This window comes from Pieris rapae, chromosome 2, assembly GCF_905147795.1.
Source record: "Pieris rapae chromosome 2, ilPieRapa1.1, whole genome shotgun sequence".
Lineage (NCBI taxonomy): Eukaryota > Metazoa > Arthropoda > Insecta > Lepidoptera > Pieridae > Pieris > Pieris rapae.
Genome location: NC_059510.1, coordinates 9,424,260 through 9,440,218, shown reverse-complemented (window position 1 = coordinate 9,440,218; position 15,959 = coordinate 9,424,260). Strand labels below are relative to the sequence as shown.

Below are 15,959 nucleotides of genomic sequence, written 5' to 3'. Positions count from 1 at the left end.
GAAAGCTATCGACAACTAAGTCTTAGCAAAAGCTACGTATATAAAAGTGTGTTTTGTAATAAGTAAAAATATTATGTAAATTGAAAAAACTCTAGATTACAAATAATTAAGTGTGAAGAGAAATATAAAGTTTGTGCATATAACTGTTCAGAATATTGTTTTATAATGAAAAATAAAACAGCCTTTCAACTATCCGAATGCCTAATTTGACCCATAAAATGTTGTTTCTCGCTTCGATACGTGAGATATCGTAGCGAATCGTAGAATTATGGAATTTTAAATAAGGGGTGAGTGTATATATTAAGACTGTATCTCGTAAAGTTAGAGGACTGTATGTATTATAAATTCTCTACTTGTGAAGCTAGCTGATAAAATTCAATTAAAGCGCCTTTTTTACTATTTTAGCAAGTTTTGCTATCGGTTTGTTCATGAGCTATCAAATGCCCCGATATTTTTGAAACCCACCCATAAAAGCGGACTATTAATATAAATAAAACGTCAAATTATTTTTTATAATTTATTTACATTCTTATAAAGCCAAAATAAATTTAAAAGATATATAATAAATTATTAATTTAAAAAAGCGATTAATAGACAGCCAGAAGATTTATAAAAAACTGCTAAAAGTCACATTTAAAGCTCAGTATTTCGCGCATGCATATTCATATGCTTTTCATAGCCCACATGAAAGATATGAAATCACCTGCGACTACTGAATCTCTGAGCGCGGACTCCTGCGTCGGGACGCCCTCCGGACGTCTTTCCCATCGGGTGGTTGTTGCAGCTTAGCGGCTAGCCACGCTCAAAGCGTGCAAGCATCGCCATCTAGCGAGTACCTACGACAACTAAAGAGACGCTTTATGCGGGTATCTTTCAGAAATAGTAACGTGATGTACGTTGACCCAACCGATGTTGACGTTTGACCCTAATATTGACTTCCTTGTATCAAGAACGTTTTACATTGTTTAAACGGCACACTGGTGACAAAGTTAATCAGTAACATTTTACACGATGTATTCTAATAAAACAGTTCTTGTAAAAATAAGACTAGTTGCCTAATTCTAGAGCAACCTTCACGGTTATTTGAGGTACGGATTACAACACATTGAAGCGATATAAGCCTCTTAATCTCCCTCTTTCGCTGTGTGAATATATTTCTGTGTTCTCCGACTTTTACTCGGGCAAGGGTAAAACATATTTTGAAGTGACTAACACGTCTGCTATCAAAACTTAAGTGTTACCAAAGTTGTTCGACTCTTTCATTTTGATTTGATGTATTCATTAATTTAAGATGATATTAAATATTATGATAGGTTACATCGATAAGAACTGATTATGTTTGGTGAAGGTTAAAAACTGTGTCTCGATGATTTGAATTGTACATAAAACTACGACTAAGACACATTTTAGACATAATTTTAAATTTAATAAATAAATAATTATAAGTTTAAATACAATAATACATAACTATAATGCGTAAAAAAGTGTTTTTCTTTAAATCATTCAAATCAGTTGAACAAATCCAAAAATTAGAATTTGGTTATAACGCAACAAGCGTTATAACCAACTGAAGAAATTGACATTCGATACTAGTATTCATGAGACTTTAATGCGTTCCTAAAATATATGCCCTGATCTAACATTGTTCGAACATCCGCATCGCTTTCCTGGGAATTGATGACTTTGGTTACAACTAGATTTTACATTTAGATTGTTTGTTCGTGACAGACTGGTATAACTTTATAATTAAGATGCGATTCTACCGCTGTTACAATACCTGTCCCAGTTATTTAAGGACAGTTGTTTAAGCTAAGCAAAAACTGTCTATTTTAACAGTTATCCTTGAACTAAAAGATAGAACGACATGAAAGGAGACCTTTTTATAACATAGACACATCGAGCCTTCAAGTTGCTATATGTACTTTCTTTTCCATAAAGATATGTTTCGTAAAACGCCTGTCAAAAAGTATAGCGGAAAATAGCGGAAATTGAATTCGGTCCTCCGATATTGCGGATAACCGTGCATTTTATACTCCCCAGACCGTATCGTTCCTACATATTTTGTATTGAAAATATTTTACGTACAATATAAATGTTTGAACTATTGTACTATTTATTGATTTCCACACTTTAAGGTATGCTATATACACTATGTAACTTTTGATACCTTATGTATTATTTCATCCATTTCAATTAGTCATTTAACAAGTAATGTGTACAGTATTATTGTATATGTACAAGGCTAAAGAAATTTTTTGTCTATCTAAAATGATACCAGTGCGTGCTTTGTAACTAAAATTACGCTTATATTGGAAAATTAAAAAATACAAAGTATTAATATACTAAAACAAGGTTGGGGAGGCATTTCCCGTAGCGCCAGATTTTTCCAAAAAACCTGTTCTTATCAAGTATTCGGTTATTTTACTATATTTTTATATACATATTTTGTTTCTTGAAAAACTTAACTAACCTACTTTGTACAAAATAAAAACCCCGTCAAGTCATTTTCAAATTAATTTTAGAAGTTAAACTTTTAAAGTTATTTTTGAACCGAAATAAAAAACAACTAGGTACCAGGGCGAAATAAACGTGTGCAGCTTAGCATCATATTGCAGGCAATCTAACTTTACGACCTGCGATTTATTGCAATCGGCACGAAATATACAAATTTCATTTGTCATTCCGCACGGAAATCGTAAATAAATCCAGGAACATCGTAGAACCTAGGATTACGTTTGGACATTTTATTTATTCGATCAGAGCACAGAATTAATGGTTAAGTCGACGATATCTCAAGCGATGCTTCTTCTGCCAAGACTTAGAAATAGTTTCATTGGAAATAACTTCGACCACAAAGTGGTTTAGTTTGAAAGTCATTTTTAAAATAAAACGGCGTTCTATGTTTAAATTAAATATTTGTATTTAAGATTTAGAAGAAATTTATAACAAACCATCTTTGCTTACGAATTTATAAATTTTATTTTGATAAGTGAAGGAATTTATTTAAATAAAAAATGTAACAAGATATTAATTAAGCGCAGAAGACAGTAAAAAACCAAAACGTTAACGAACCATACACACAAAAAACAGTAAAATAAAATTGGCCCATTCGTTGTTAATCCCCAGAAAGATCAATTCGTATACAATAACCAGGATATCATAACTGGCCTACAAGTTGAAAGTATCCTAAAATGGGGAAAATTCACCCCAACAAGCCTTCAGGCAATTCAGGCGCTATTAGAACTCTCAACCACAGCGGAAACATAACCTCAAAATTTCACAAAACATTCCGAAATCCTGAACAATGACGTCATAAAAACAATCACTTTTTATTACATCGCACAATTTTCATCTTATAAATACAATGAAAGGGAGCATTTACAAGGATTTTTTTCTTTTAGGTATAAAAATGGGCTTCTAAACTCTGGTTTCTTAATCAGAGTATTATAGATTGCTGTGACTGTTGTGGTATTTTTTTTTACACAGTCAATTGTCATTATCAGCTAACCTATTTAGACCAATCCTAACCAAGTTTACCTGATTCGTTGTTTGACAATTTAATTGATTGGTTATCCTTTATTTACATTTTCCCTAGTAAGGTTTTGGCTACTCTACAAAGACTAATTTAAAAAGATTAGAGATATAGATTTTTAGAGATTATATATTATCAAAGGTTAAAGAAGTAATTGATACAATTTGGCGTTTGTTTTGAGCTTTATTCAAACCCGTAGGATTTATATACACAATTGATATAATATAAGTTAAACATATCAATTAAACCACTTTAAAGCATACTCATATTATACTAGATTCTAGTGTAGACGAATCCTAAGTTATACATTTTTAAGCGGCTAGAGTAGGTATTTGGAACATTTTCGAGTACATTCTATATTCCGTGTGTAAAATGTTTATGTTTGTAAAGTGAATATTGCAGCTGCAATGGAACCAATTTGTTTTATAGTTGTGTTGGCAATTTTCACAAATGTTTGCGGCAATCCACAAGAGGTTTCTTTTTTATGCTTCAATTAATTTATACTAGCAAATAAAGTGTCTTTGTTTAATGTTATTTAATAATTTACGTGACAGTTAAATTAAGTATGAGTTAAAAGTTAAATAGCCGTGATGAACGACTTCAATATGATTTTAAAATCTGATAAAGGAAATTTCTAGAAGTTCTTTAAATACTATTCCCGTGTGACAGGCTAGTATTATCCGGACTTAGTCTATAATCCGAAAAGGAATTAGTTGCTTCTTAGTCCGTTCAATGAGTCACAAATTATTTTTACTTAGAGTAAGGAAACATGGCTATATATTTTATCTGTCTTTCATCTAGTTAGATAAAATTTAGATAGATTGAAGATATTTTTGTAAAGGGCTCATTATAGATTAAAGTAGTTCCCTTGAAAGTTTGAGATATCACAAATCTAAGCTAAGAATTTGAAATGACATTTCCAAATAATTTCCTGAGCAAAACAGCGTTGCAACCCATTTCTTAATTCAATGAGGATTATTTGAATTTTTAGTGTAAAATTTTGGCTTCTTTAATTGTTACAAGCGGTCACATTCTATTTAAATTTTATGTAAACCAAACTACAAGACATTAATAGATTTTGATATAATCCCGATAAAAATAAACTCAGAAATAACTCGCAATATAGAGGCATAGAGCAAGGCACCGCTTTGAGAACTAAGTGAAATGTCAACTGTTTTCCCGCCAAGATAACATGTCCATTTTCCTTTATGTGCAGTTCTTGTGTGCTCTTTGTGAACAATTTTTGTTTGAAAAGAAGGTTGATTTTCTATGCGTCACAAACGTTTTGTCTGTCATGCTACATCTGATTTCTACCAGGCCAGCAGCAAACGCAGAGAGGATGTAATTATGTATATATGATATATATATTGCTTGCTTATTGAGGCAAAACTAATGCCTGAGTTACACGAGGCTAGTTATTCAAGCTAGGAGAGCAAGCTAGTACTGTCCTGGCTTGCTGACCTGGCTTAGAATATTACATGGGGCAAGGATTATTTTCAGCTAATACTTAGCTAATACTAAGTGGTCACCTCAGCTACAAGCAGTAGCTGAGGTGACCACACGTCTAAAATGAGCTGCATGAGAAAAAAAATACGATTCGACTATAAGTTAAATATTACTTTAAGTTATTAAGTTAAATAAGTTACTTCGAAAATAGTGCCAATTCGCATATGACGAATCATCAGAAGAAGAGTTACAAAAAGTGTCTGTCTGTCACTGTCTCTAATTTGCCACAATTTTTATGTAGTGCTGAATCAGGTTCAGATTTGTCTTTATAACTAGGAAGGGTGGCAATGTGGCGATGTGGTGGATACACACATGGTCACGGTACAGTTTTACAAAGTTTAAATTAATAATTCGGGTGTAATTCAAATCAAATCAAAAATAATTTATTTATGAAGGTAACATAATGTACACTTATGAACGTCAAAAAAGAAATATACATATTGAATGCGTTGTTCTCAAATCAAGGGCGTAGAACGGGAGAGAAGAACTGGCGATAAGCTCTTCGCCACTCTTTTTACTCGTAATCGCCAAGTTTTTTTCATTTACACAACGTTTGTCAGGAGCTGCAACCATTACACAATGTTCCATATGATATCTTGAGTAATAAAAAAATGTTAAAATAATTTAAAACCATTGTCCTCTATCAGCAGGAGGCATGGTGAAATAGGAGCACGCACTTACATACTTGTGGGAACAACTCGCAAATACATAGTAGAAACAACTAATATATATATTAGGGAGAGAGAATTTTGAATATTATTAAATACGAAATACTGTGTGTTAAGCCATAAATCGTAACCCTAATTATTACGAATTAATTTATTGTAAATTATTTTAGATATTTTTTCAAGACAATCGGAAGATAGCTAAAACAATTGTTGAAGCATTACAGGACTCAAAGTTTGATGAAGAACTATTATTTGACCTGAAGAAAGAGAACCAGGTCTACTTAAATAGAACCATGTCGTTGCTCATAAAGTATATCGTTAAACGGTAAGAATAAAATAAAAATGATTTTTGAGTCATTCTTATATAAGTGGTTTTTAGAAACTTTTGTCGAATTGTACCAGAACAAATGAAAAAACTTTGAATAAAGAATGAATCAATTGCATGAGACGTCATATTAGTCGATGGTCGTTCATAAGATTTACTACATATTACAACTTTCAGCGAAGTTGACAACTACAGGTCAAGAAGGACGGATGCAATCAGCCGGAGAATTTACTCATCCCTTGTAATGAAATTAATCGATATCGCAAAGGTACTATAAATCTGAACCTACCTGAAAAATTTAACCTGAAATTAGATCTGACATGTACGTGGAACCTAAAAACTAGTCAGACCCTTTAGAATGTCCAGTACATATTTGGTGCCTCCAGATGCGACCTGGAGCAACAAATCTTAAAACTTCCTTGCATTTTTCACAGGTCTAATTAACAGTCAAAAATTTTAATTTTATTTACGGTAGGTGTTTGTACACTTTAATTTACTTTCAGAGCGATAAAAACAAAATAGTATTTAAATACTACAGAACTTTTATAAATTATTTAGTTCTAAATAATTCTATATAGTTACTTACACGTATTATATATTTATTGACGAAGATTTAGAGGTAATTCTCGTAACAATAATAATAATAATAATAGTGGTGCTGTAACCCTATAGGCCTTAGATTTCTTTCATCATTTTTATTTTATAGATTAGTAGCACCTTTTATCAGACATGTAGTTGATTTTTGGATTTCAGACACTGTCAGCCGATATCCTCACGTTCTTTTGCTTCACCATAGGAGCAGTGATCGATTCGTACATACAGTCCATTGGTGCATTGCAGGGGATCGAACCTACAGCCTCAGAGACAAGAGTCACAACTTTCTACAGCAATATTCATGAATAATAATTTTTGAAAAAACTACTGTTCCTTGAAAAATAAAAAAACGCTAATAAACAAATTGATTTTTAAGGATTTACCAAGAAACTCAAGCGCAACGAACCGAATCGACACTGCCCACAGATACTACATGACAGTCGAAAGTAAGGATATGCATGATCAAATGGCAGATTCCCAAGTATTCCACGCATGCGCCAGATTGTATGACATTATGTTTACGGTAAGTGGATTTCACAATGCTTTTAATGAGATGGCAGGCAAAAAATTCTTTCATAGTGCCAGAGGGCTCAAGAGTATTGCTACGCCGTCTTGGAGGGATGTATTACTTCTGCGACAACATAATGAGTACTTTCTTATTTAATCAAGAGTCCAAAACAAAGCTCCTTGTACCTACATATGCCTTCCACATGATGGATACCGGTCACCATCACTGTCATTCTATTGTGAGCAAACCATTTTGATATTATACGCGACGTTAAGAAATATTATATTCTTTATTTCTTTCTTTTTATTAATTTATTAAATATCTATCATATATTGATACATGATGGGGAATACATTGTCTTCACATATAATTATTTAACTAATGTATACAAATATTGTAAATTCTATTTTAAAAGAGTAAAGTGTGGAGTTTCTTGACTATACCTACCTATCCACACGACCTTTTGAAAGGGGCAACTAGATTCATCTTTATATTTTATTTAAAGATGATTCTCTAATGATGAAGGTTAACCTAATTAATAATTTTCAGGCTCCAAGAATCCTCTCACAATTAGGTAATCTGGATGATCTGACTCCACGTATCCTTATTCGGAAATTAAAAGAAATGGAAATCAAACCAGTTCACCTTGGAGTCACACTTCTTATTCAGGTAAAAATGCTAAATACAATTACCGTAAAAATAAATTTGAATAATAATTAATTTCTCATCAAGAATATTGTTGGTCTAGTGTGTACGATTCTTATCCATGAGGTTGAGGTTCGAACCCCGACTGTGGAACAGTTGACTTTCTGTTGATGTTCGCATTTAAGGTTTCACTCACTCGTAAGGTGAAGAGAAATATCGTGAGGAAACCGATATGCCTCAGAACCTCGTCGACGACGTGTAGCAGTCACAGAAGGGTGTTAATTAAGTAAAAAAAAATGATCACAAAACTTATATATTATCCTGAGACTTAATAGGTCGCTATTGATTTTTGTATCACTCATCATTTAAATAAACTTGTAATAAATTTGAAAAGATCAAGAGCTTTCAGGCGAAGTTCAAAAAGCTGTTTTCTTATTTTTATTTCTTCAGTACAACCTACGAAACACAATCAACTTTGCGCTTCACTCAAAAGCCCTGGAAGTCCTCTCCACGAAGCCTCAAGAAGTTGGACCCCAAGTGATCGAACTACTAAAAGCTCTAGCAGCACGTCTATTGCCAATAGCCGAGTTACTCGACATCCATTTAGCACACTCTAGTCCAGCCTTTAAGGACACCTGCCCAGCAACATGGCTCGGTATTGTTAATAATAAAAATCCTTAACCGTTTTTACACCTTTTTGGTATGTAATTGTAACAAATATATATGTAACAAATAAATATATATGCAAACTTTGTTTACTTTTTTACGTCTACTATAAAAAATAGGGGTTGATCATAGAAGGGTGAAAATTAAGGGTTGTATGTATTTCTGTATGTTGTACGATAAAAACTAAAAAAATTGTTTAAGAATTAAAAATCTAAATTTTGAGGTAGACACCAATTATCACTTAAGGCTTTGAAATATAGATAGTAGCCTATTCTCAGACATACTACATTTTCATTAAAAAAATTCGTAAGAATCGGCCGTTTCCGAGGAGTATGGGCAAGAATGAATTACACGAGAATTTTCTGAACAAAATGACAATATTCAGTTCATTTCGTTTTATTATAAATAATTACTGCAGAACATTTACAGGTGGACAAAGCACGTTTGTTGCAAAGTCAATTAAACATTTTAGGTTAAAATGCCAGCTTAGTATCGCATGTAAACAAAAACATAATAAAATGACTACTGGTATATACAATAGATACGTACATAATACTAATTTTGAGTAAAACATACACTGCTAACATAAATTAAAATAGCAAAAAACAATAAATAAAAGTAAAATATAATATTTAAAACAATATTATTAAAAGGTTTCAAAGATATTCGCAAAAAAAAAAACATTCAAAATTTACAGAAATATTAATTGATAAAGATAAACAGAATATTAACAATCATTTCTGCAAACGAACCTCTCGTACATGACTGCATTGCCTTAAAAACTTATTTTGCCAATACCACCATAGCCCTATGACCTCCGTATGACGCGGTAGTTTTATTTAATTACTAAATACCCTTATTATGATCGTCAAACGTCATCCATTGAGAGTCACCTTGACTGAAAGGCTTCCTTGTATTCTCAATCTCATTTACTCGACATTATACAATAGCATTGCCTCATTATATGATTAAATCATACACCGTGAAAAAGCCTGGAAAATACGGCCTGGATTATGATTTAAGGTTTTTATTTTGTAACCATTAAATCTCAAAAGTAATTGAATTAAGTAACTATTCTATAATAATTGTGCAATATTTTTACGTCAATTATTCAGAACACACACATTCACAGACACACATACACAAACACACACATACACAAACACACACGCATACACCATGTGGTTTCCTTATAATTAATATAATTGTCTATTCTTTACATATAATCATTTTGTCGATCCGAAGTGGTGGAGGCCTGTGTAACACAGGTGCACAACCTTTAACAGGCATCAGTCTCACTTAAGCAATAGCAGTGGTCCAAAGAAGAATGACAATTATTGTATATGTATTTGTGAGAAATAAAATAAATATATTATTATTATTTAATGAAGTAATCCCTAAGTACGACAGCATGACTGAGTAATGTCGTGTTCACGCGTTAGAAGTTACGTCTTTGGCATATGGAAAAAAACTAAAATGCAGTAGTGATTAACGATAAATATTAAAATTAATCAAAAAGATTTTATTTAAATAAATAAATTATTAGTAAATACTATCAACGTTTGATTTAAAAACACCAAAATAATATTTATTTATTCACACTGTTTAATTGTACGAAAGACTTGTTTTAAATATAAAAATACTAGAATATACAACTTGAACATAGCTATCTATTTCCATGCCACCTAGATCTAACTTTACGATGTCGAATTTAGGTGTCGGTGTGCGCGCGCATCGTAAAAATTCACTGTCATCATTTTTCTCCATCGCGACAAAAGAAGTATAACTTCACAAATCCAGCACAGTTTCAATTTTAAACTACAGGTATCTCCATCTTCAGATCGAGATATATTCAAGTGTCATCATTGCTGCTGTCGTCCATGGATGTTATACATATTTAAGTTTTCTCACATGGGGAAGAACAGAATAATATACCAGAAATAGCCATGAATTTACTCGATAAGCAGGGCTAATGGCAACGTTTGGCATTCAGGAATTATTATCCCATGGAGCTTCCATAGATCAACAAGTGCGTGATTTGACAGCACAGTAGACGTCGTAATATTTTATTGGTAATGTAAATTTATTGCTTGTAATATGTATAACCCGTAAATAGTATCGCGGCGGGCTATGAAAAACGCTACATAAGATTTTCTAGCTTGGGAGTCTGGATGAAAAATATATAGGTCGTCAATTAGTTTGCAATAAGGCCATAGTATGGGGTCCACAGATAGCATTTTTTATTATAGATTTGTGAGAATTCAAGAGTAATTTAAAAAATTAATAAAGAGTAAATATATTTTCTTGTATTATATACATTCAAAACATGTGAACTTCAAGAATTGGAAGCAGCGGCTTAGGGGGTGGTAAACAGGGCAATTGCCCGATGCCCCGGTCCTGTAGGGGCATCACGCGACAACCCAAGCAAATTAAAAAAAATATATAATAAAAAATAATGAAGGTTAATACATACCGGTAAATTAAGATAAAGTTAGTAAATTAGTTAATTCAAGACATAATTCATTATCTTGTAACATGATAAACGTCTTCACCAAACAACCATGATTAAAAAAATAAAAAAAAAAATTTTATTTATTTTTATTAAAACTAAATACGCATGATTGGAAGGGCATTTCAATTGAATGTGTCCACATCGTTTTTCGGATTCGCCTATCTCATAGCCCTATCATATACAATAATAATTTATGTGCACGCGCAACATGTGGATTTACGATATAGCGTTTATTTTTATAAACCACTGTTAGTTACCACATCACATCAATTGTATCGTTACATTGATACGATGTATTGCGATGTATTTGTTTTTCTTTGGTAAACAAACCTTGATTATATTATTTTCAAGGAAAGAGCAAGTAACAATTAACATTACTATCCTACTATCCACCAGACTTTAGCCGGTGTTACCTTCTTACATAAATTACTAAATAATCATATCCAGAGCAGTGACCTCTTACAAAATGTCGTCCCTTATTTAATCCCTAGGTTTAAAATCAGCAATTTTTTTTCCTAATTCCTAAAGTACCACCAATTTTGTGGTAATTTTATTGTGTGCTTATCTTATCTTGTACCATATATTATACTAACGAGGACCAGAACCAGTCGGTTGCACAGATTAATAAAGACGTTGCGCCTACTGAATGTTGTCTATGACACTATCTCATGTGTATAATATGATTTTAATAATGTTATTTTTTTCGACGTTATCAGATTGGATTAGTACCAGCATAATTATATATAATGCCGGTAGTAATGCAAACATATATAATTAATAATTTGCCACCTACTTAGCCAAAACTAAACTAAACCTTTAGATGACAGTATGTGTTATAAAAAAAAATTGATAAATGAAACCATTACTCAAAAATATATTTGAAGAGTTTTGAACGGTTTTTTTATTATATAAAAATATCAATGTGTGGGTTGCAACATTGATTGTAAAGAAAAATAGCTAACGATCACGCACGATCTCAACAGGAAGTGTGGCAATGCAGAGCGGAAATCTTTCACTTTTCATGCACTTTTCGTTTAGTAGACACATCCTTATGTTTATGGAAGGCGAGATGAGCTTTTAAATTATACAAATAACTAACAGGTTCTGAATACAATACATAATATCTTCTGCAATATTTTACATAAAATATATTGTAAGAATTTATTTTTATTAACTATGTTTTTCTACCCTCTGAAGTATTTCCGAACCAATTCGACTTAAGGTCGAGATAATAATTTTTAAAAGTCCAACAACGCACTCGCGAACCCTCTGGCATTGAGGGTGTCCATGGGCGGCGGTATCACTTCACATCAGATGACTCCTGCCCGTTTGGCTCCTCTCTAGAAAGCGTGCGTTAATAGAAATGTAACTTTATCTGTAGGCTTGTCAAAAAACCTTTTTCTCGAAGTAGTTTAGGACATTTTCAACCACCTGTAACTTCGTTCTAGATAGAATTGGAAGCCTTAATGTTCAGTTACCAGACATGTATATTATTACTAAATTAAACAATTTAAGATGTTATGTATTACGTGAGAGATGCATTGTGTTTTCATGCGATGGCCAAGTTAATGTATTTATTCAAAACATAAAGATTTGTAATGTTGATATTGTCAGTATAATATGCTATTTAGCTAATTACTTATAAACTTAAAACAGAAAGTTCATTAAAATAAAAATAAATAAAATACCTTTATTTTGGAACATAAGATCATCAAGGTATCACTTATTCCACTTCATCAAAGAAGACCCCCTCTGGTGTAGGCGGAGAGAAAAAGCCGGCGTAAAAAACTCTCGGTACTCTTTTATTAGAAACTATCATTAGGGACTGAATAAATTAACCGACAGATCTCACAACTATAACGATAGAAAAACTGCGTTGATATAAAACCAAAACAAAATAACAAGAAACATCATCACGAAATTTACAAATGATAGGAACGCTAAAGGGACAAATACTTTTCTGATGAACCCATGAAAGGGTGCCACAAAATGACCGCCCATGTTATGGAGTTCGGATATTAACTCCTTTACTCTTGGGTAAAATGTTGGGGGATATTTAGAACATTTATCGACGACGCTCCAAATAAACGTAAAATGTTTTATCGAAAGATTTGTTGTTTAAAATAGCATTCGTTGTACTACTGCACATTCGTGTTTTAAAACTTTAAATGAAATATAAAAATAGCAACGTTTAAATTAAGCTGAAATTATGGACATAATCGTTTTTATTAATAACCTTCCTATAAACATTTTAAAATGTCCCAAAACTTGACCATGACTGAACTAAGCAAGATGTGTAATAAATAAAACAGTTGTTCCCCACGTAAAGGACCTGGAAGATTTTCTATATCTAGATTTCCCTTGGCCAAATAGGTATGAAAGTGAAATAAAACTATCCAGACTATTTCCCTATACATTAAGATAAGAGATCATAAGTTAGATCTCAAATTCGCAATAACATAAATACAGCCGAGTGCTTATCGGCAATTTTTCTCAATAAATCTCTGATTTATACGGCTCGGAACCATTGGCTGGATAGTAAAGTCAGCCATTTGATTATTTTTGGCTTTTTTCATAGATGGAATATTAAATAAAGATTTCTAATGATGAAGGTGATCCATGATCACTATTTGCAAGATTGTGTCGTTACTTTAATTTTTTGTAAAAAAAATTTTTTTAAGCCTCTTTTTACTATTCTTTTGGATTCCGGTAAAACACAAAAATTACACATTAGGCTTGAAGCCGTTTGTTTTTTACAAGCTTGAATGTAGACGAAAATTTTTTTTTTTTGTTATTTATATATCAGTAGTTGCGTACTTATACATCATATATTATTCTTTCCGTGCTTACTATGGAAATAACAATATACCTATGGGCATTTTATTTTCCTTTATTATGAAAACTCCCTAAGGCATGGAATTAAGGTCTACAAAAGTCTTAAATACAGACAAATAGCTGGACTTAGTTTGAATTGGGCTTAAGTAAATCTTACTTTATGATTTCAAAGGTAAGGTATATAATCTCAACCATTTTTCTAAGTTACGCAGTTAAGTGTTTTCTGGAGCTTTTAATACTTTGAGCTTTTTGTTGGATATATAACATTGGCTTTGAAAGTAAGTATGAAAAAGGTGTTCAGAAAACTTAAGGGAATTGAACTTTACCGAAGGTTATATGTGACATTATGAACATATGCGCTGTTGCTAACACTGAAATGTTATGACTGCCTAGTATTAAGAAAGGGTGACATGGACGTTGCAATGATCAAATAAACTTTAAAGCATCACTAATTTTATGTTACTCTGATGACTGAGAACTTTTAGAAAGCTGCCATTATTAAGCTCCTATTTAGGTACCAAGCCGCTTTTATAGTTGAATTTCTGAATACTTATGAACTCCTAGTACATTTAAAGAAAATGGCAGTGTGTCCGCTTCGCAACGCAAATTGGAGATAGATGTCGTCGAATTAAATAAATAAAAATAGAGGGAGAGAGACCTCTCTTGCTTGCCTTGCCTTCCTCCATCGCTATGGGAGTCTGGATTAAGAGAGATGATCAATTCTCTGTCTCACTTCATTCCGGGGAACGTATTAAACTGCGAACCTCCACGTTATTTATGAATTCCTATTTCATTTAAGGTGCTAACGTGACGTCGATTCTATCCATCCATATTACAAAAACCCACGACCGAAAAATATTTTTATTTATTTATTTTAAAAAACTTTTAAATCGTACATATAAAAAAGCATATTTTTTTTTGTTGAAAGTAACACAAGTAATTCCAAAAGAACACTCAGCTTAAATTATTTCAGATGTTTCGTAAGTACCGGAAGCAAGAGGACCTTAGGAGGTCATTGGCTGTAGTAATTAAAAGATTACATAATGCAATCCTTTGTCTCGGCACGTTGCATATTCAGTAGGCGTCGTGATCCAGTTCTTAGGATATAAATGCAGGCATACATTTTCGACACTACTCCTTTTTTAATAGGTCAAGAATTAACGTAAGTACATTATTTCAAGGCAAATGAAATAAGCATGAATTTTTATTTTAGATAGATACTTAATTAAAAAACTTATTCGATGAATAGCAGAAATGCTCGTATGAAAATATTCTTAGCGCATTTCATTATTTTCATAACTACACGAAAATAAGCGTCTTATAGAAGTCATACAGAAAAGTGGAGCAAAAAAGTACTAAACTGGTGCCAGGTACAACAAACGATAAATAAGGAGACAACTTAAAAGATGTATAGACCTTGGTAAATAACAGCAGGTGCATAAGGATCCCGTCCTTCCTTTGAGGGAGGCTTTGCCATAAAAGGGCACTCAGATACTCTTTAACTAAACTACTGTTTCTGAATAAAATTCTCTTGTTATTATTATAAAAGTCTTCTAACCTATAAAAACCATTTATTTACATTCCTAGCCCTGCCTATATCTAAACAATGGAACACAGTAGTTTTTAAGAAAATCTTTGCGGTATTGATAGCTTTGTAGGAACTTTGTTTTACTCCAATAGAACTTAGAAGTAGCTCTTTACCTACTTTTAGCGTCTTGTATTATTTACAAATAAACAAAAATATTCATTTTAGAGAAGATGATATTTACAGTTTTTATCGAACTATTTGTTGTAAAAAACAAACCTTACACTGCTGCTGAACGTTAAGTCAAGATTTTAATAACTAAATTTTAAATAATGGTTAAAAAATGCTCGTCGTGAAATGATAAGATTTATTTTTTAATTAAATCTAATTTGATTGTGAAAAATAATATATGATACAAATAAATTGTATGTTAACATCTGAGTAACAAAGAAACGTTGTATAATTTTAACTACTCCCAATTCGACTTAGGGTCCTTCAAGAAAAGAGCGTACCAATTCTTAAAAGGCCGGCAACGCACTCGCGAGCCCTCTGGCATTGAAAGTGTCGATGGGCGGCGGTATCACTTAATATCCTCCTGCCCGTTTGCCCCCTGTTCTATAAAAAATAAACCAAAAAAATAACT

General features: G+C 32.3%; 2 protein-coding genes across 3 annotated transcripts in view; one reads left to right on the top strand and one right to left on the bottom strand.

The window, feature by feature from the left end:
- LOC110991852 (innexin shaking-B) overlaps window positions 1-15,959 on the bottom strand; it is a 101,453-nt gene that overhangs the window by 75,169 nt on the left and 10,325 nt on the right. For both annotated transcript variants that reach the window (XM_022257393.2, XM_045633140.1), the window contains exon 2: window positions 704-845. In XM_022257393.2, the coding sequence (XP_022113085.2) occupies window positions 704-768 (65 nt within the window). In that variant the 5' untranslated portion in view covers window positions 769-845. The remainder of the gene's footprint in view (window positions 1-703; window positions 846-15,959) is intronic.
- On the top strand, window positions 3,849-8,532 carry LOC110991855. The gene is made up of 6 exons (XM_022257395.2): window positions 3,849-4,005; window positions 5,877-6,031; window positions 6,209-6,299; window positions 7,002-7,148; window positions 7,683-7,802; window positions 8,229-8,532. The coding sequence occupies exons 1-6, from the start codon at window positions 3,940-3,942 to the stop codon at window positions 8,457-8,459; spliced, it is 810 nt and encodes a 269-aa protein (XP_022113087.1). The 5' UTR covers window positions 3,849-3,939; the 3' UTR covers window positions 8,460-8,532.